At 38.4% G+C, this 20,576-nt stretch overlaps 2 protein-coding genes across 8 annotated transcripts in view; one reads left to right on the forward strand and one right to left on the reverse strand.

Moving 5' to 3' along the window:
* CYFIP1 (cytoplasmic FMR1 interacting protein 1) overlaps positions 1 to 20,576 on the forward strand; it is a 75,816-nt gene that overhangs the window by 39,520 nt on the left and 15,720 nt on the right. For all 3 annotated transcript variants that reach the window (XM_010394187.4, XM_010394186.4, XM_019282739.3), the window contains 3 exons: positions 1,762 to 1,961; positions 8,749 to 8,836; positions 19,049 to 19,192. In XM_010394187.4, coding sequence (XP_010392489.2) covers positions 1,762 to 1,961; positions 8,749 to 8,836; positions 19,049 to 19,192 — 432 coding nt within the window. The remainder of the gene's footprint in view (positions 1 to 1,761; positions 1,962 to 8,748; positions 8,837 to 19,048; positions 19,193 to 20,576) is intronic.
* Positions 48 to 17,070, reverse strand: LOC104686028 (fibronectin type III domain-containing protein 9-like). Of its 5 annotated transcripts, XR_005604794.1 has the most exons (4): positions 16,585 to 17,070; positions 4,152 to 14,692; positions 3,747 to 3,796; positions 48 to 2,707 (listed from the first exon to the last, which is right to left on the reverse strand). XR_005604794.1 is itself a non-coding variant. In XM_010394184.4 (2 exons), exon 2 carries the CDS (start codon positions 14,142 to 14,144, stop codon positions 13,473 to 13,475), a length of 672 nt encoding a protein of 223 aa, XP_010392486.1. In that variant the 5' UTR covers positions 14,145 to 14,272; positions 16,585 to 16,952; the 3' UTR covers positions 11,809 to 13,472. The 5 variants fall into 5 exon arrangements, 1 of the variants encoding a protein (XP_010392486.1); XR_005604786.1 differs by having other exon boundaries at positions 48 to 4,320; positions 5,950 to 14,692; XR_005604778.1 differs by having other exon boundaries at positions 48 to 3,796.

A 20,576-nucleotide genomic window follows, 5' to 3' on the forward strand; every position in this document is an offset into this window, starting at 1 on the left:
CCTATGCTTATAGATAAATTGCAGATCAAAAAAAACCAGACTTGTGCTTGGTAGAATCAAAATTAGTTTATTGACTCAGGCAGCTTGGTTTTGTAGCATGACAAAAATAATTTTTTTGTGGAGGAATGAGATCTGACTTGTGCCTGTGGAAGAAGAGCATCTGTGCAATATTAAGGTGTCCTTTTGAGTTAGTTTCCTGATTAAAATGCTAAAAACCAAATTTTATTTCCAGACGGCATGAATTTGACAAGTAAATATGCAGTCAGCAAGAAAAATATCAGGCACATTCAGTTCTTCTAGAATGAAAAATAAGTTAAAAGTTATGTAAAAGAGTTTACTGTTGGTCTTTCTGTAATAAGTTTTTTACCAGTCACATTTTGTCATACAGTTAAGTACCTTGGTTTAATTTTGTTCTTTACTGAAGAGAAATCAAATACCGAGGCCATAGAGCCTCTTGACTTCTGAACACTTGGTTTTATAAATTTGAATTATTGAAACGTAGTTTTTCTTTGTTATGTGCAGTACACTCTTAGTGGCTGAGTGAACAGAAACTGTCGATGATGTGTTTCTTAGGTCACAGGTTCTCATTCTTTGAGTAAGAAAGTGACAGAACTAAGGGTTGCCCCTTTACTATGCTCTTCTTTTTTTTGTTTGTTTGTTTTGTTTAAGTTTTTTGGTGGGTTTTTTTTGTTTGTTTGTTTTATGCAAAATATCTTCTGTTGAAAACTGGTTGGTTTCTTCGGTGAGAAACTGATCCTTATAGATTAAGTACTCTGTCATTTTTTGCTGTTTTTCAGGCTAAATAAATTAAGGTATTTACAAGACTGAGCTATTTTTTTCCCTCAGTTTGGACTTAATTCTGTAATAATAATCATAGTGGCGTTTTTTCCTTGAAGTAGCTGTTGCTCACAGGTTTAAAACTCCTTTGAAATAAGGAGCACTTAAATCAGAGAGCAGTCTGTGGGAAGATGACCAGTAGTTTGATACACAGCTAGAAAAAGCCACTGGATATTTCTTCAGTATGTCATTGCACAATAATCTTCAAAAGCAGTGCTTGGATTTTTTGGAAGTAGAGGTTGTGTTCATTGTGTTTGGTATTTTCAGTGTCTGATGTCAGATATGGAGTTATTTTATTTTATTTTAATTATCAGAAAGGATACTAGGAATTTCTTGTCAAGAGGAGAAACATTATGAAATGCAGTACTCATATATAGTTATGTAGCCTGCAGCAAGTGATTTTGTGGATACCTCCACTACATTTGTAAATGTCTGATCTGGTCTTTCATTGCATCTCAGTGCATCCTTCACTGGCATAGGCCATGAAAAGGATTTATGGTAAATGGGATGTTATTCCTAACATTACCACTACAGTAGTTAGTTCACCAGTTACTGTACTGAGCAGAAATTACTTTGTGACTGCTTGTAAAGTAGGAAATGCAGAAAGATGCTTTTGGCCTATGTCTGACCCCATTTAAATGTTGGAGTTTTGAGTTTTGCTCAGTGGAGAAAGTGTTGGCACAGGTCTGTGTTTGAGATCCATCTGCATCTGAATACCCTTAAAGTCTCAGAAGGTTTAAGAAACAATCCCATGAATACTGATTCTTTCCAGCCCTTATTGTTAAAGTAAGAGGCTGGGCGAGAGTCAGTTGTTCATTTTGACTTCTTTCTAGTCTTCTGTTCCATCAAGGTTATTTATGTACTTTGTTCAGTTCCTCCACTTCATTAAATACATCATTCTCTTTTTTGTCTTGTTTTTCATAGGAGCTGGATGGCTTGATAGAGGTAAACAAAATGACTCACAAGCTTCTGAGTAGATACATGACCCTGGACAGCTTTGATGCCATGTTCAGAGAAGCCAACCACAATGTTTCAGCCCCTTACGGCAGAATCACTCTTCATGTCTTTTGGGAACTCAATTATGATTTCCTTCCAAACTACTGCTACAATGGATCCACTAACAGGTTAGCAAGGCAGCTTTTTTATTTGCAGCTGCTATTCTGCCACCCTCCTGCAACTTCCTTCCTAGCAAATGCTGACAAGTTCATCTCCATTCATTTAGTGTTTTCCACTTCTAATGCTTTACTTGAAATGAAGCAGCATGAGTCATTCTACCAAGTACCATTAAATGTATGAAAGCCTGTTATTTGTCCACAATAGAAGGCAAATGGAACCACAGCATCCAAATTCTGACATTTTGGTGACGTAGTTATGATATGCTGAAAAACAGAGTGTGTCAAAACATGCTAAGTGCATCTCAGGAAGGTATTTTGAAACAGGATCTTCAACTGTGAGATGACAGAAATAAAATTATATTCCTGATTCTGTGTTAATGTGAAGAAAAAAGTAGTTTCCTTGAGAAAGGAAGAGTTCAGTGTTCACTGCAACTGCAGTTGCAGCCTTTAAGGAGAGTGAGTAATAGAAATAGAAAGAGGAAGGTAGGATCTAAGGTTTGAATGAGGGGGAAGCACAATGTTCAAGATTTTGCATATCTGGACTTCCTGCTCGTGTGCTGTTTTTAGGATTTGTGTTACTTTTAGTCTTTACTCAGGTTTTGGTTAAAGCCCTGTGAAGTGACAGTAAAGTGATAGTGAATATTGAGCTGTAGGAAGAGGAGGAAGCCTGTTCTCATCTTTCACTGTCTTGGAGAGCTTTCTTTGTCTGACATGTTCTGTGATGGTTATGTTGTATTTTAGATCCAAGATTCTGTCTACAAAGGAAAAAAAAAAAAGAGAGTGTTTTTTTTGTGGTTAAGTTTTACCCGAGAAACTTCTGTTACAAGAATCTGTTTGCACAGGAATGTCAAATGTACTTCTGAGGGAGCTACTGTGTGGTTGATGTATGTGGAGATCAGTTTTGGAATATTCAGTGTGCTGTATTAAGAATCATATAAGCATAATATTAAGAGAAATCTTGATGAAATGCTGCTTCTTCACCTGTCAGCTTTACTGAAAGACATTCACTTTAGTCTGTGTTCATCCTGGCTACAAGGGCTGACATACTGCACACCCACAACACTTGGGAAGTGAGTGTGAGGTGCCAAAGGACATTAGCAGGATCCCGTAGCACTGTTGCTTGTCTGTTTTAAAAATCTATATGCAAGAATTGAGTTAGGCTCAGCTTCTTGGGTAATTAATTCAGGATAATTAATTTAAGAGATGTTAAAGGGAGCCAGATCTTAGGAAGTATGTGTACCATGTGTCTGATTTCATCACAGAAGTGCTTTGGTTTCAGTCAAAAGCAGCAGTGTGGAGAGAGTTAATGTATGTGTTGCACATGCTATACAACGCCCTTTGATATTTTTGATGAGAGAGGGAACAGGAAGTTTTTAGCCTTTTTATAGTCCTTAAGCATGTTCATTATGTCTGTTGCTGTCTTGCTGTTAGCATGAACTTTAAGTTGATGAGCTCTCTCTGCGTTCAAGTGTACAGGTTATTGAGTGCAAACACAGGAGTACACGGTGAGGAGCTGTGTGAGAGCTGCTGGTTTAATGCTTTACTCTTGATAGGTAATGTCTTGCATGAAGGTTATGTGTAAACAAGGGAAGAAAAGTAGCAATGAAAGGCTGGAAGAAAGAGAAATAATCGTGATGAAAAGCAGAGAGGTTACTTGGTGGTATGAGGGACTGGAGTCAGAGTTCCCAGAAAATGTGTCGTGCCTGTTTCTTGTCTTCTTTTAATTTGACAGCTTGGTGTAAGGGTTCTTCTTTTAAAGTTAGTGTTCTGGTCAGATTAACTTGTTTCCAGTACCTTTTGAAGTTCTTTTCCCAAGAATGCTTGAACATGAAAATTTCATATATCTGTAAAAGAGTTCAACTGTTTAGAAACCCTGCAGGTTTAGTTCAAAAGCTAAGACTCTTCATGCAGAAGTGCTGAAACACATTGCATGTTTAATTATTTGGGACTTAGGAATTTTTTTATGTCTGATAATGTACTGAGATTAAACAGGCTGCTATTAAAAGATTTAGCAATTTAATAATTGGAGTTGCCATTTATCTGAAATTTAGTCTTATTAATGCTGGCCAGCTGCACAGACTGAGGGACAACAGTTTGTGGAGAAGGAATGGGGAGATGAGAGAGGGGACCTCTGCAGATGGGCCTTAGCAGTGAAATCTAAGGGCGTTTTTAATTTACCTGTGTGGAAAGAAAACAAACCTTTGGATAGTGCACACGCATATGAACTGCAGGTGAGGTCAAAGTTGTCTCTAGCCCAGTGTTCTGATGCTATCAGCAGCCGTAAAGGGGCTGCATATGAAAACAAGGGAGGCTTGAGGTGATTGTTCTCCCAAGAAACATGCCAGCTTCTAGCAATGATTAGATGTTTCTGTGAAACAAAAAAGGTGGGATGTTAGTGCATTCATGGCCCTTTACAGGGGTATTAATTTTTCTCCGTTGTTTTGCCCTGTCCCTTTTGTAAAGCAGTGTGAGGCTTTGGCATTCCTTACGTGCTCCAGTGAGGAGTCTGCAATGAAGCTTGTGCTGCATCTCTTTGAGATGCTCTCAAGCTATTCTCCACCAGTTCTTTTACTGAAAGTGGCCATAAACAGCCATTTCCCACTTGTCTTTTCTGTGCTGCCTGGGATTGTTTTTCAAGAGCCCTCTCTCACGCTGGCCCTCAGCTGCATGTCTTTTCAAGCTACAAGTATTTCCACACCAGGAATATTTGTCATGCTTAGGCCTGCATCTGTGCTTTTTCATTCTTCTTTATCCTTGTGAAGTTAGGTTGTCTAGGGCTGTCCAGAAGATTTAAATGACACAAAGACAACTTGCACGTTTTTGTTCCTTGTTTCTTTTCCGCTGTCTGTGGTGTCCCTTTTTCTGCCTTATTTTCTTTAGTGTTTCTAAGCTGGTCTTTTCCTTCCTTGACAGCTTGTTTTGTATTAAGGACTAACAGAGGAGCAAGTGTGAGACAGCCTTACATATATTTGAGTTGAAGATTTTCTGTGCTTTCTTGACACAAATGATACAAGCTTTTGGAGACAGTAGTTAAACTAGTAGCTCCATCTCCTCTAACACATTACCCAAATCTGTGTTCTCTAGTATAAATTCATGCACTCTTCCAAATGCAATATGACATGTTTCTTCCAAGGATACAGATTTGTCACAGAAGGAACAAAAAGACCAGCTTTTTATTTTTCACTCTTCCTGACTGTCTCTCCCCCTTCCTTTTGCAAGCTCTCTCTCTCTCTCTCATACTGCTTTTAAGATGGTTTTCACAAGAGAACAGCTGTGTCTTCTTGTGTTGCATATACTCTGACAGTCACTGTTCAGAAAAATTTTCAGCCCTTTCAGATACTGCTGGAGCAAACCTGAAGAGTAGCAGTGAAAGCCATGCAGTTCCTGCTACAAAGAGCCAAATGGTGCAGGGATATAGACTCTTGCAAAGCAGGGGTGACTGTAGTCAACTACCTTTCCGCTCCTAAAAAAACAAGCAACCAAAGTCTTTCTGCCAAAAGGAAAAGTGACAGCAATGGATTGGTGGATCTGTTACTCTCTCATGCGCTATTTTCCCTGCTGTTTCCTCTGTTCTCTCCATCTTGACATCTGTGTTTAAGAAGGGTGAGTCAGATCTAGTGTTCACTGAGAGGAGGTGTAGGGCTACCCTTAGTTCTGGTAGACAGGACAAACTAATTTGAGAATGCTGGAGGTTAAAAGTGTTCTTACCAATTAGAGAAGTGCAGAGAACACTTTCTGTAGGAGCAGGGAGGGAAGATTGTCACAGCTTGTTACTTCAAAGATGAAGCTAAGAAAGTTTATGAATGAGGTTTGTCTGACCTGGTGCCTGCAGTAGCAAGGCAGCAGGGTCATTGAACAAAGTGGTCTCTTTCAGTTATCTCCTTAAATAGATTATAGTAATTAAAATCAAAGAATCATTTAGATTAGTTTGTGAAGTGCTCACAGTAGGTATCACAGAAAAACTAACATTAAATTATTTGATCCCTAAAATACTTACTTTGGGGGCTCATGTTGTCCTCTAGCAATCATTTGCAAAGCTTCGGTAAGCCAGAAGGCTTTTCATCTGCTTAATCTAGTTTGACAACCTGTTCTGATTAAAATGGATAAATTGCTGTGAGATTATCAACACTGATTAAAAATGAAACTGGTTATCTCAGAGTATGCTGAAACCTGCATCCAGTCAGTAATCAGGGGAAAGTTAAACTTTGCTTAGCTTTAGCTTTGATAGTCAAAGAGCTTCAGTCCTTCAAAGAGATGTTTCTCTTGGAGGAGGAGCAGAAGGAAGCCAACCAGCAGAATGTCAGAAAGAAAGTGCACACACACACGCACATTGAAAAAGTTTGAAGAACAGTAGATAATGTTGAACTGTAAGGTTTTCATATAGCCCTTAGTTCTGAGGGAAGAAATTTCTAATACTTACCTGAATGATATGTTTGGAGTAGTCACATACCTTCTAGAATGATGCACTCTTTAGGCTGTTGTAGCCTCAATCTTAGACGTTGCCTCTCCATAACTTAACAAGTGACTGTTACCTTTTGCTCCTACTTCCTTACTTTTTTTCTTCCTCTCTTGACCCCTTTAATCCAAGAAAGTATAAGCAATTGTGCTTGCTTCAAGTCTTTAAGAAAACTTTAAGGCTATTTTGCTACTACTCTAAAGCATTAGAGATGGAGAAACCCCTAAGAATGCAGAGGAACACTGAGAAACACGCAAGAGTTACTTGAGCATTTACTTGCACTGACTGGTTTGCTCCCAGACACTAATTACATTATAATTGAGATATTATACACACAACACCGTTTCGAGAAGTCTAAGAATTACAGTTACAGCTTCCAGAGTCATGGGATACACCCACTTATATTTTGAAATGCTCCTTTCCTTGTGAGCGTTTTAATTTAGTGGTAGCAAATCTGTTCTTGCCAAATGTCTGCACACTGAAACCCAGTCTTATCTTAAATGACATGGTATCTCCTATGGTTTCATTTCAGAGATTCTCTTAGGGCTTGAAAATTGATGTCAGTTTAAAAAGGAGTGGGACTTAGAGAGAAAAAAGGGGGAATTGAGTAATCTCGGGGACTGTCATATGTTGCAGATTACTTTGAATTCCATCAAATGTTTACATCATCTCTGGTAAACTCATTAATGAAGTATCTGCAGAATAAAGATTCAAGTAATCTCTCTCAAAGGAGAGTTTTCAGTTTCTATGTAAGTGAGAGAGAAGGGGAGAAACCTGTAAACTGAGGGAATATAAATGTAAGGAGATTTAAATAATATATATAGTACCAATAAAACACATATAAATAGTGTATTTTTCCTCAGAAGCTCTAAATGCAAACTCTTTCTGGACTATGGTAACTATGAGTATTTTTGGGAAGATGGGCTGAACTATGTATGAGCAAGCTGTACCTATTTTTGAGAAGGTTAAAAATGCAGAAAACATTGTCCTGAAGTTATAGATTCTCACAGGAATGATTCAGAAATAAAACACCGTGGAAATAATTGTAAGCAATATGGTGCAATTGATACCTGTCTGGGTGAACCAATTTTTGATTGACATGGCTGTTTTTGTTTTTAGCTACAAGATGGATATATTAAAAGTAGAATGTCTGTGTTCTTTCTAGGAAGAATTAATAATGAATAATTAATTTTGTATGCTGATTAAATGTAAATAGATTAAACAAAAAAGGATCAAGCTACAATGGTATCTTATGATATTATAATGTAAGGCAAGTTTTCTTTCCTGAAACATTTTCCTAGATACATTTATTTTGCTCAGTTATCACTCAGACCTGGCTGATATTATACAACTATTTGAGATACACTTCTTAAATAGCTATTTTCCCTCTTTGCTGTGCATACACAGGGTTGCACCATTTATCAAGAAATATTTTTTAATCAAGGTAAAAAATAAAGTGGCCATCCAACTCTTGAACACATCCCCCAGTAACTTTGCTCTGTTTAGTCAAGTTAAGCAGAATCAGAATTATAGTAGATATTGATTAACTTCTTCCTGCACTAAAACTGCGGTGCTGCCAAATGTGCATTACGCAGTTAACAGGGAACATCAAGGGGGAAGATTTGTGCTGCTTGTTCACAGGAGGACTTGGAATGGTCCTTCAGACTCTGGTGCCCTCAGCTGTGAGTGAGATGGCTGATCCTGTCTTTGGCAGTGCTCCATATCTTTGTAGTTCTCTTGCCATCCTCTTAACAGTGTGCAAAGGTAAAGCTAAGCGTGATTTGTATTGGTACGTGCTCACACTGAAGTATGATCAAACTTTTGAAACGTTGATTTTGCTGTGAGGATTATACCCTTCCTTCCTCGTGACCTTTTTTAAAGGTGACAACCTAACATATTTCTCCTGATGTGAATTTTGGGGGGAAAAGCTCCAAAACATTAAACAGAAATGTCATGTTCTTCTTTGAAGGTGTACTTCTTTCTCAAGGACTTAATTTTTCAAGCACAAGGAGTTTCCTTACTCCCTGTGAGAGACTATTGCTACTTTGTTAGTTACTTCCATATTTGCTGGCCTGGGCTAGCGTAGAGGTGAGGAATATTTTGGTACACTGCACACCATGGGAAGAAGAGTAATTGTTGAACTGCAGTATGATTTCTGTCCATGCTTTTGGGCAATTCAGGCTGTGTGCTTCCCCAGTTTCTACTAGGGATGAAAGGCTACTGGTCTGGCTTTGATTGTATATGCAGACAAAAGCAGTTTTCTACAGGGTAGGGTGCATGAGGTGCACATCTGCTAACCTAAGTATAAATAATGAATTCTTGTTTTTGTTTTTTATTTAGATTTGTTCGGACCGTGCTACCATTTTCTCAGGAGTTTCAGCGCGATAAGCAGCCTAATGCACAGCCACAGTATCTCTATGGATCAAAGGTTGGATGTAATTCCCTTTTTCTTTATGGTTTGCTAATGTTTAAAGGTATCTTTTTAAATTATAGAAACTACAGTATATGAAAGTTATTAGAAATGATCTGAAATACATTTTGTGTGTATTTTAAATTGAACATACACTTTTTTTAAGACTTTCCTGTGAAGCTCACCGTATGTTTCAGCCAAAGTGCAGTTGATTAGTTTGGTGGTTAGTCTTATCTGACAAAGCTAGAAATAAGCCCTTCTCTCAACCACCTTGCGTTGTTCAGTTGCTTATAGTGGCAGAGCAGACTCATAAGTAAAGATTAATTACTCATCTGGTGAAGTGAGAATAAGAGCCCATCTTGGGTGCAGCTCTCTCTTGTTACAGTGATGAAGACTGTGATGACAGAGGAAAAGGGAATAGATAGGAAAAACTGCTTCAGATGTTACCTGACTTAAAAGGAATATTGATTCTGACCATCTTAAAATATCAGATACCAAACTACTTCAATTATTTTTTAAAAAAATGTAGTGTTTCTTTGGCATCTATAACCAATGAGTTCAAACTCATTGTGATGACCTTGGTGTGCTGGCCATCTCATCTTCTGTATTAGCATCATGTTTCTTGCTTTGCAGTTAGGAGGGCTTGCGAGGTTTATGCAAGTTTTCAATAGAAGTGTGCACCATGTGCAGTCACATACTCTATGTCCCTATGGCAGTCCCCAATAGTGAGGTTGGGAAGGAGCTTATGTGGGTGTCAAGTTGGAAGAGTACTTGGCACAAGAGAACAGCTGTGAGCTACCCAAGTGAGGAAAGTTAGCCTGTACTCACAGGGCCAATGCTATGCTCATGGGTGATAGATTTGTTCTCCCTGATCACTGCAGATTTGTTTTCTTATTCTTCAGAATTATTACCTGAGTCTTAATGACAGTTAAAGGCATAGTGCATTAACATATATGTGCATTTTTAATATCTAGTCTGAAATATTGATCTACTTCTAACAGCAGTGCTATCTTCAGCAAATCATTCGAGAATATCTAGCAAGCTGTCGCTCTAAATTTCATAATGTTTTCTTGAGTATCAGGGTGGCAAGCTGAAGTATGGAAAAGATAAATGAAAATATAAGGATTAAATTAGAGGATGGACAATAAAAAAGCTTAAAATTATTTATTATTATTATTTCAAATTATTTAAAATATGTACTCAATTATACATCTAATTTATACAAGTGTGATGTAAGTGTTATGGCTAGCTACTTTCAATATCTACCTTCTACTTAAACATGAACATAATTAGTCCTTGTCTTACTGTTATTTTCTACACATCATACCATAGTTATATGGTGCAATTTCAACCCAGTAGTCTAGGTTTTGAGAGCTGAAGAGATATCTCAGGAGTTACAAATTTCAGTCCTAAAATATCTGCTGCATTTATAAAACTTTCATGCCTTTAAAATGTAATGGGGGTGGAAAAGGATTCACATGTCTTACTGTGGAAGGTAACAGCTGACTGTCTGGTCCTGTGAACAGTGTTTTATATAATTGTTCTCCAAAACGGAACAGTAAATTATAGGAAAGTGGGATTTTCTTACATTAGAGTTATTGTGTTCCTTACTATTTTAGGAATTGACCAGATGCAGTGTAGAGTAAAAACACAACTGAATTTCATAGAGATTGCTAACTTAATTTATCTAAGTGATGATACAGTGGGGTGAGTGACAGAAGATTAACTGGGGAACACTTTTTTTTTTAGTTACATAATAAAAATGGGTTTAGTAATTTCACACTGAGAGCTATACATTTTCAGAATTCCTGATCATTTTTCTGTATGAGCAGCAGCAATCAAGGGGGGGGAGTCTTCCTTACATTTCTGGGGCAAATTTCATAACTGGATAGGCCTATATTAGAAATACCTGGTTTTATAGAGGTTGTGTAGACCAGAACAGAAGAGCTTTCTTTCTGTCTTAAACAATGTTTTCCAAATATTGCCATGTTTTTATGTCTCCAGCATTTTGTAGGTGCTAACTCATTTGTTTTGTGAAAAAGACATGTTTGAAATATACTTCTCACTGTGAATATAATGGTTTTTATTTACTGCTGGTGCACAAATTAAAATTAGTTTGCACTATGTTGCAAATTGTTATCAGTTGGTAATCACTCAGAATATTTGCCCCTTGATAGATGACTGTTAAAACTGAGTGGTGAATTACCAAATTGAATACAAAATTGCCAGAATGAACCTGAATTAATCTGTAATAAAACTTTCTCAGCAAGACACAAAGAATCATGTAGCTCTGTGAGCATGTGATAACATGAGTTTTTCAAAACTAGAGCAGAAAACAGATGACACTCTGCATGAGTTGCTCATTTGCAGCAGGTGCGAGATGGTCCATTGCTTCTGAGATGATACAAATGTTTATCTTAGTAGTGCACAGTAAACTCTGTGGGTGGAATGGTTTTATATTTAGAGAAGGTAAATCCCTTGGGGAGCACTTCCGTGGTAGCTCTTTGCCTTCTTAGTTGGATATAGACACATCTTTTGGATGTATGTGTTTGTGTACAAATAACAAAATGCAGTAGGTGAATTGCCTCGAAACTGCTTTGAGACTGAACTGCTCCTTGTTCTCAGTATGGAATGTACATGTGTATATAACATGAATGTGTGTAAATATATGTATTGGACTGCCCTAAAACCCTCATAAAGAAATGGACATGCAGAGAAGTAAACAGGTTTCCAAGAACCCAAGATGTTGGCAGAGGCTGACTGTATGTCTCTTGGCTTCATCCCTTTAACATTAAAGTCATCTTTTTTTGATGAAAACCTAATCAGAGAAGTGTTACTGTTAATTTGATTACAAGATAATTTTAAAGCATTTTTTCTGTCCTTGTTACCCAGGCACCCCTTTTTGGCAGTAAACCTGTTGTGTTGGCTTCATGCTCTGACGAGGGTTTTTCAGTGCCTATTTCATGTAACACCGTCATTTGAAACAGCAGTGAACTTGTTACTCTCACAGTTTATTTGAGACTGACGTGCAAGACAAAGAAAAACGTGTCAGCTGGAGGAAATGCTCCACAGCAGGTGGAGAACATGTTGTTGCTAACTTCACACAATAAAAATGCCTTTTGAAGTGTTTTCTAAAAGTCATACTCGCCCCAGTTCAGCAAACATTTCTGTGTCATGCTTATCCTACTCAAAAAAAACCTAAAGAAGATTCCTCACACTTACGCCAGCTTCTTCCTAGCACTCTGAGAGTCAATGCATTTCACAAGTCGTGGGAATTGTTGTCAAAATAGAGTAGCTGAAAAGATCCGCTACCTGCTGTGAAACACTCATGGGGAGATCTCTTGCCAAAATTGCACCCCCCTTAGCTTCCAGGGCTCAATGGAGTGGGATGGCAGCTGCCCAGCCAGCAGTTCTCCAGCCTTCACTGATACAACTGAGCTGTGTCAGTGAGAGCTGACTTCAGACATAATTCGTACCAATAGCAATTAGGTGTCTGCAGTCACAGTGCACCTTTGTTCTTTATGCGTAATATACAGCACTATTAAGATTTATTTTGTTTTTTATGGAACACAAATGCACTTAAGAGGTTTAAAACAGGGTGACTTATAAATGTAAATCAGACAACACTTGTCATGTTGTGAGAGTGAACAGATTTCTGTCTGAAGGACCTTGGCACTTTGCCATGAAGCTCAAGGCAGAGTGAGATGTTCAGCAGGTTTTCTTGTTACAAAAATAAAATGCATTTTGGCATGTTTTCAATATTTTTTAAAACACATTACACAGAATGTACTGTGCAATTGGAAAGAAATTTGCAGCTGATTAATGTGAGTTATCATTAAAACTGAAAGGGAAAGAGAAAAGGAAGGGCCAGGAGCTGTGTCTCTGAATTCCATTTCCTCTGCAGGGAGTTGCTGGCCCATGGAGCAGGAGGTTGCTTATGGGGGGAGCAGAAGAGTGCCAAATGTGATAACCCAGGATATTTCCTTAATTAGAAGCATCCTTACAAAGTCAGTATCTTTCATGTATTTAAACGGAGGGAAAATAAAATGGATGAGAGGATACAATTAAAATCCTGGTGAGTTTAGCTTACATTTTGAGACTGACCTCAGTGCAGATGGGAGGGATGGACAGCTGTGGGCAGTGAAGTGTGTAGTCTGAATGTCGTGCTGTAGTGTGTGGTTTGGGAAGCAGCTGGAATTGTCAGGGTAAAACTCACACTGGCAAACCACTGCACTCCATGTGTATGTTCCAGTCGCCTATAGTGTAGCAGTTGGGAATGGCATCTGAAAACTCCTACTCAGTTTTATTTGTGCTAGTTAACAAAAATTCTTTTGGTCACTTTTGATTACTTCTTATATTTGTTTGCTGTTTTAGACTAAAGAAAAGCAACAAAAATATCCCCTTGAAATGTAAACCAATTACTTGCTACATGCTTAATTTTTAAATAATGGAGGGTGGCTGAAGTGCTCACTTCTTGGGCATGTGAGCCTTTGCATATAGGCTGTTGGAAAGGGGTGTGACATCAGAAGTACAGCCAAGAGTGCTGTGGTGAGCAGTTGGAGCTCCCTATTGTGAGCACTGACAGTGCACGTGGTGTGTTTGAAGTAGTTGGGGGACCATACATAGCAAAAAACTTCTCCTGGACAAAAGGTTTCTAATTTATAGCAGAGCACTGTCCTGGTGTTGGGACTTGTTCCTGGCTTTTAGAAGATGGCATGATAGGCTCCTTGCACACTGAGGGATTCTCTATGATTGTGGCCAGCTGGATGCCACCTGGATGCTTTTCCTCAGCATCCTGTGTCTGGTGGCTCTGCCTGCTGAATTCTACCGAGGTGTATGCCGCGCTTTTGGTCCATGGCTCCCTGTGCTCTTGTTTGGAGGTCCTGTTCTGCTCTTGCAAACGCTCGCGTCTCCTGCGGCACAGGAGGTGCAGGCAGCCGTAGAGCAGGACTGCAGCGATGATGAGGAGCAGGACACTGCTGGTGAGCCAGATGCCCAGTGCCAGCTCTTTCTTGGTGTTGCTTGCAGATGCCGGGTCTCGTTCTAGTGTGTTAAAAACTCTGCACTGGTCGCTGGAGGGGTTTGCGGACTGGCAGGTCACGCACATGATGTATGTTGTGAGGGGAATCAGGTTTTCAACAACAAAGGAGGAACGAGTGGTGGGCACCCTCTCTTCCTTCTGGAAGCTCTTTCTGGAGTAGCTGGATAGCATGCTGTTCCAGTTAGGGTGGTACATGATGCTGTAAAAGCTGTCGACACAACTGGCCATTTTCGGCCAAATTACCATTGCTGTGTTTCCTGTGATGTTTTGGACAGTTATTCCCATCAGGATGTTGCTTCAGAGTTTTTTTTCTCTCTTGATGCTGATCTCCCTGTGCAAAGGGAAGATATTCTTGGGCAGTGACTGAGAAGCTGCAGCACTGAAGATGTTGTTTGTGTTTTAATCGTGGTGCTCTGTAATGTAGGAATGGAGTTTGTTAGGAAAGTATGCTGTCATCTGTGGTACTGCAGTGTAAAAATGGGAATAAAACTTCTTTAAAGTTTGGGGTGTTTTAAAATGTGTATTTCTCTTCCAAGTGAAAGGATAAACATGAACTTAGAGAAATTCAACCAGAACTGCTGCCTGTGTAAGTGACCAGTTGTATCTTGAGAGATGGTGAATTTTTGCAGAATTTGCAATTGGGAAATCACTTCCTTTCACATTTTTTCCCAGGTGCTTGAAAAAAAATTCAGCATTTTTTTTTTTTTCTAGTCTGTGTATCTTGTTTTTTATGTTAAGTGGCAAGAGGGATATTGGGATATTGCCAGGAGTGGATATTGATGGATAAATGCCTCTACCATCCACAAGTCTTTATTTTTGCCAGTAACAATCAGCTGAAAAACAAAAGGGTGTGTGGAAACATGACCAGATATTATTTTGTCTCCAATATCTTATGTTAGTTTCTTATTCACAAGTACACATAGGAAAACCTCCTGTATGAAGACAGGCTGAGAGAGTTGGAGCTGTTCAGTCTGGAGAAGACTCCAGAGAGCTCTTACAGCACCTTTTGGTGTCTAGAGGGGGCTAACAATACAGCTGGAGAGGGACTTTTTTCCATGGGCAGATAGTGATAGGACAAGGAGGAATGACTTTAAGCATAAAGAGGGTAGATTTAAATTAGATATTAGGAGGAAATTCTTTACTGTGAGGGCAGTGAGGCACTGGAATGGGCTGCCCAGAGAAGCTGTGGGAGGTGTCCCTGCCTCTGGCAGGGGTGTTGGGACTAGGTGATCTTTAAGGTCCCTTCCAAGCCAGGCTGTTCTGTGATTCTATGATACTGCCCGTGTTTTGCTGTTAAGTTGCACATCTGTGGCCACTGCAGCTACACTGCGGCAGTGGCTGTGAACATTGTACATTGGTGGTATCAGTATCACAATATTTAGTCGTGATGCTAGTCAGCCTCTTGGAAAAGCTTTCTCAAGCTTAGCGACATACAGCTTTCACTATAGCCTACCTTTTGGATAAGTAGTGGGGATTTAAAAAAACTACTAATGCTCTTTTCTGTTCTAAGTCATTTTATGTAATCCCATAGTCTGTCTGCCCTGAATTTATACTCCTCCTCATCCTCAATTCAAATTAGAAAATCTGCCAGGATTTTGAGATTCTCAGTATGTGTTACCATTGTAAATAGTGAAAGGAAAACATCTATTTTCTGCAATTTTCTAAACACATCTATTAAAGAATATGTAATAACCAGTGGGTATTTTCATTTGTTTGGCTTGGGTTTTATGCTTTTACTGTTGTGATGGTAACTTTTGAAAAAGAGCTTACCTCAGCAATTTAATCTGATTCCTTAGAGTTTGATTGTCAGTTTCCAGTGGCACTCATGGAAGTTTTTTTCCACTTCGAAAATTTCTCACTTTTTTAAATGACTATAAATGCCCGTAATGATAACACTGTATTTCATTGTTTATGACTCCGTTATGAAAATTAAATTTAATGGTTTTTTTAAGATCAGGTTTAAAATGTTACATTTCCTGGCTAAATAACAATTAATTATTGAAAATTCTCCCGAGGAAGAAAGCTTGTGAGATTGGCTCATAACATATTCTGAAATTATTCTGTAATACTTGTGTTTTATCCTAGATAGGAGACTGGGAAAATGTATATTATTTTAATGGGATTTGGATAGTGACATTACATCAATAGTAAGAACTCTGTGCCTGTTTATGTATGAAAATTGTTGCTCAAGGCTTTTGGATTATACTTACTGGGAAGTGGGAAGAAAAAGATGTTTGTTTATTTTCATGACAGTGTAAACCTGTGGCTATGACTGATCTGGGTAGATGCTGCTCTTCTAATTCTGTGGTAGGTGCATCCATTTTAATACAGCAACAGTATAAAGGAACTGAATTTGCTATCAGAAAAACTTATCAAACAGATATATTTTGGCATCTACCCAACTACTGCAGATATTTAAATAGGGTGCATTAGTGAGATCAGAGCTTTTACTTGCTCTTTTACCTTTTCTTTAGCTGGTAGATCCCTATTACTTAAAATTATAATTTTTTTTTATAGAACATTTCCTCACACAGCCTAGAAACAATAGTTTCAACAGTTTAATCCTCATAGCATTCTGTAAGTAGAATGTTTGAACTGTAATTAAATAACAATAACACATTTCTATTGTTACAAAACATCAGTCATTGGAAAACACACAGTTACTGACAAGTAAATGTTTGGAAAAGCCATCTGATGTTTTATGGATCATAAAGTCAGTACTTACCGTCACTCCCTGATGGAAATTCCAGATCAGAATTTCTTTACGGCGATGCTGCTGTGAAAATGTTACAAACACCAAATTTTTTGTATCCCTTTCTACATGAATTATTTCCTGACTGATCTCTGTTTGCCAGTTTGCTTTTTCTTCTCCTCAGATTCTCTGGACTGAATTCTCATTGCTTGGTGATTTCAGTTTTTTTCTCCGATGCTGCTGGTGGCATGGTTTCTTTGTCTCTTCCACTTAAATTCATGCAAGAGCACATCTTGTCTAAGGATGTTGTTGCCTTGCTTTTCAAAGACCACACAGGAGAAAAAAATATTGTCTTTTTCCCCCTCTCTTGCTTGCCTCCCCTTGGCAGTACGCTGCCTGAGCATCCCTGTTATATACTCTTGTGTGTGGACCGGTGATGCTGTGAGTGATTAATGTTAGCACTTTGATGACATCAGCAACTAACAACTCTTTCTTTTTTTTTTAAATTTAAGTAGGGGAGGGAGCAAGTATAGCTTAAAAAATAATGAACAGCAACTTCTCTTCCCTCCCTTTCCACCCCCACCCCCCTCTCGCTAGTGGCTTCTTCCCTAAGGATTTTATGCTTTTGTGCCTCACTGGGGGGGAAGTGGTGTTGGTGTGTAACAGTGTTTTCTAAATCCCTTGTCACAGTTTAGAAAGATCCACTAATCTAACATTTACAGGTGGACTGTAAATTTTAGGTACTTCCCCTTGAGGTTTATATGAAAGATGGACTCTTAGATTGGCTGGCTTCTTACTGTCAGGTATTGGCAAGTTTTTTAAATACTGAAATCATGCTTTTAGGGCTTGCTTTTCTATGACAAATTCCTGCTGTGAAGGGAGGTTCCCTCTGCTTAACCTGAAGGCTTTAACCTACTAAAGTAAAATTCTCCATGTGCTGTAGCAAAAATAGATAGTTCTGACACATTTGTTGTAGGAGACCTACCTAATTGGAAACATGAAAAACAAAAAAGGAAATCTCATCTTTTATGGGCAATTGTATAAATCCTTAGTGTATCAGAACATTCATCTGCACATATGTTCTTAAGGTTTTACCAGTTCTCTCTGCTGTCTTTGCCCCAGACCTCATTTTTGTATGTGGAGAGCTATGGAAATGCACAGGTTGTACTAGAGGGGTACAACTTCAGGCTGTCCCCTGGTGGGACACATTTGGAGTCTGGCCTTTTAGCCAGCTCTGATGTAACAGCAGGACTGTGTTATGTACTAGGATTCTAATAGTTATCCGAATGTCTATTTTAGTTTGCATCTAGAATACAATTTTCTGAAATTTCTAAAGCCTCAGTTGGAAACTGGTGTTTATATAGAGATATACAACATAAATAAAAATGTGCATTTTCTATCCTGAGTGATTCTAAAGATGATTTTAAAGTCCTTTTATGAGAATAAAATCTTCCAAGAGCTTGGTAGAGTTTTGTGACTTGAATTCCTACTAGCTTAATGCCATGCATTATAGTATCTGGTGTTGACTTGCATGGGTAATTTTGGGCAGGATCTGCATTGAAGGGAATGTTCTTCCTGGAAAATTTTCTGTTACAGCTGTGTGTGAAGTTGAAAGTTTAACAGTATGCTGTTTTCCATGTGTGTATTAGAGAGAATGAAACTGCAAAACTAAAGGAAACGCAGCAGTCCCTTCTGTAACAAAAGTGGCCAAGATTCCCAAAATTAAATTTCAGGGTATTAGGAGAACAACCCACTTGCAGAAATGGAGGATGCTGTTAGCCAGCTCATCTCTAATCTGCAGCTTCAGCAAAGAGTTCCTAAATCCCCACATCGCATCAGTCTGTACAGCTGTGTTCACTTCCGTAGAAATAAACATGACTGTGGCAAAGCACCTGGTCCTATTTATACAAGTCTTGAAGAATTTCCATGAGGTTGCATCCCAGACTTAGATTTTCTTTGATCTTGTGTGCAGCAAAGGGGTTTGAAAAAGGAAGATCCTTATTAATTAGTTGCAGAGAGCAGTAACTGCAGAAGGTGTTGTTTGTTTTTTTTTTTTTTTTGTAGTTGAGTACTCAGAGACTTGAAACACCTATTATGAACAGAAAATTGAAGTAATTTCTTTCAAGATGTTTTGTGCATAAAATGGAAGGTACAGGAATAGTAGCTGTGCTTTAAATTCAGGGATCTGGACGTGGCATTGACTACTTTTATGCTTGTGTAAATAGAAAAGTACAAAAGAGAAAGTGGCTTTATAAATGATAAATGGAAGATGTCTGGTTGAAAAAAAGTATTCACAAATTTGTATTGCTAACAGATTTTGGTTGAAGTTCCTGCCTTAGAAAAGAGAAACTTTGTATTTAAAGTCATTTCAGAGACAGTGAGATACAAAGTTATTATTTCAGTTTTTAATGTGCTTTAAAATGCGGTTTAAATTACATTGTTATTGAGATACAGGCAGATGAAATTGTCATTAATCATGTCTGTTTTCTTGTTTTAGGCATTGAATTTGGCATATTCCAGCATTTACAGCAACTACAGGAATTTTGTCGGTCCCCCTCACTTTAAAGTCATCTGTAGACTTCTTGGATATCAGGGCATTGCTGTGGTGATGGAGGAGCTGCTGAAAGTTGTCAAGAGCCTGGTATGCTAATTGTCTTTATTTTTCTGCTAGTCTAGATGGATTTCTGATAGAAAATGTCTCAGGAAAAACAAAGTGAAAGTGAGATCCTGGACACAAATAATTAAAATAACTTCCCTTAAAGTTCAATACAACTGTGTTTGGCAGTACTTAGTGTCTTGTGTGAGCAGTAGATGATGTACCTTGGTGGCCTGAGTAGTATTTTGAAAACTTTGAATTCTTCATTGGAGATTAATATAATTTGTGGTGATCTGAGCTGTTAGGGCCTAGGTAGGCGCTGGAAAAATATGAATGTTTTAAATTTGTTGATTTCAACTTAAAGACCATACTGTACATTCACTTCCTTGATGTTTTTTGAGAACAGCTGTAGTGTGCTTTCTGCCTGGCACCTAACTTCAGGGCTGTCATTAATGACATCACTGATAGATGACTGCTTGACCACAGGAGAGTTTAACCTCTGTGCTTAAGCAATGCTGCTCAGGCCAGTTTTGAAGACATTATCCACACAGCCTGGGTATCCTGTATTGGAAAAGGCTTTTTTTGTAACTGGGAGGAGGTTGAGGCGCTGGCTTTTTGCTATAATATTAGAATCTATATATACAGCCATAGTGCATTGCAGTTAATTTAAGCCAAAAAATTATATTTTACTTCCTGCTGCTTATAGGAGCATGGTGCCAAAATAATCCAAGTGTACCACGGAAAGCTGTGGTATTCATAATCTTACTGCAGGCACTTGACACATTTGGCAGTTTGTTTACAGTAATTCCCACAATATTCTAAGTACATTTCTGATGTTCTAGAAAGGGTGAATTCTACTCAAAAAGGTGCTGTCGTTTAATCTTCAAGAAAAGAGGAAAACATGCATATTTTTCAGGGTTTGAGTGTCAAGCGTTGGTTTGTTGTGTTTTATGAGGGGTTTTTTTTATAACTTAGTGGTTAATTGTCTCAATTCATTAAAGGTGGCGTTGAACACTTGGTCATTTAAGAAGAAGGTTAAAAGGCCTGGGGGAGGCTATCCTGCCAATGCCTGATGCAGATGCTCAGGTGTAGGGGGACAGATAAGAGAGAGGTGTCTAGTGGTAGAAGACAGGCTGACTGGAGGCTGGGACTGTCTCAACTGGTATGTCCAGAAGAACCAGTTTGGGCTGTTACAGCCATACCTAATCATAAGGGTTTTTTTCATGTTGCTTTTGAACACATTCAAATGCTTTTTGAATGGTTTTGAAAGCTTTCAAATGCAACTTTTTAACAAAACCCCTAAAAGTTAGTTAGGCAGTAAAGAGTCTGTAAGAGAAAAACATGTTTTCCTCTTTTCTGCCTTCTTAGCCTTAGCTGTTGTGCCACTTTTCTTGTAGCAAAGGTGGCTAATGCCATGTGAATTCTTTCA

The sequence above is a fragment of the Corvus cornix genome, chromosome 1, assembly GCF_000738735.6.
Source record: "Corvus cornix cornix isolate S_Up_H32 chromosome 1, ASM73873v5, whole genome shotgun sequence".
In the NCBI taxonomy this organism is placed as follows: domain Eukaryota; kingdom Metazoa; phylum Chordata; class Aves; order Passeriformes; family Corvidae; genus Corvus; species Corvus cornix.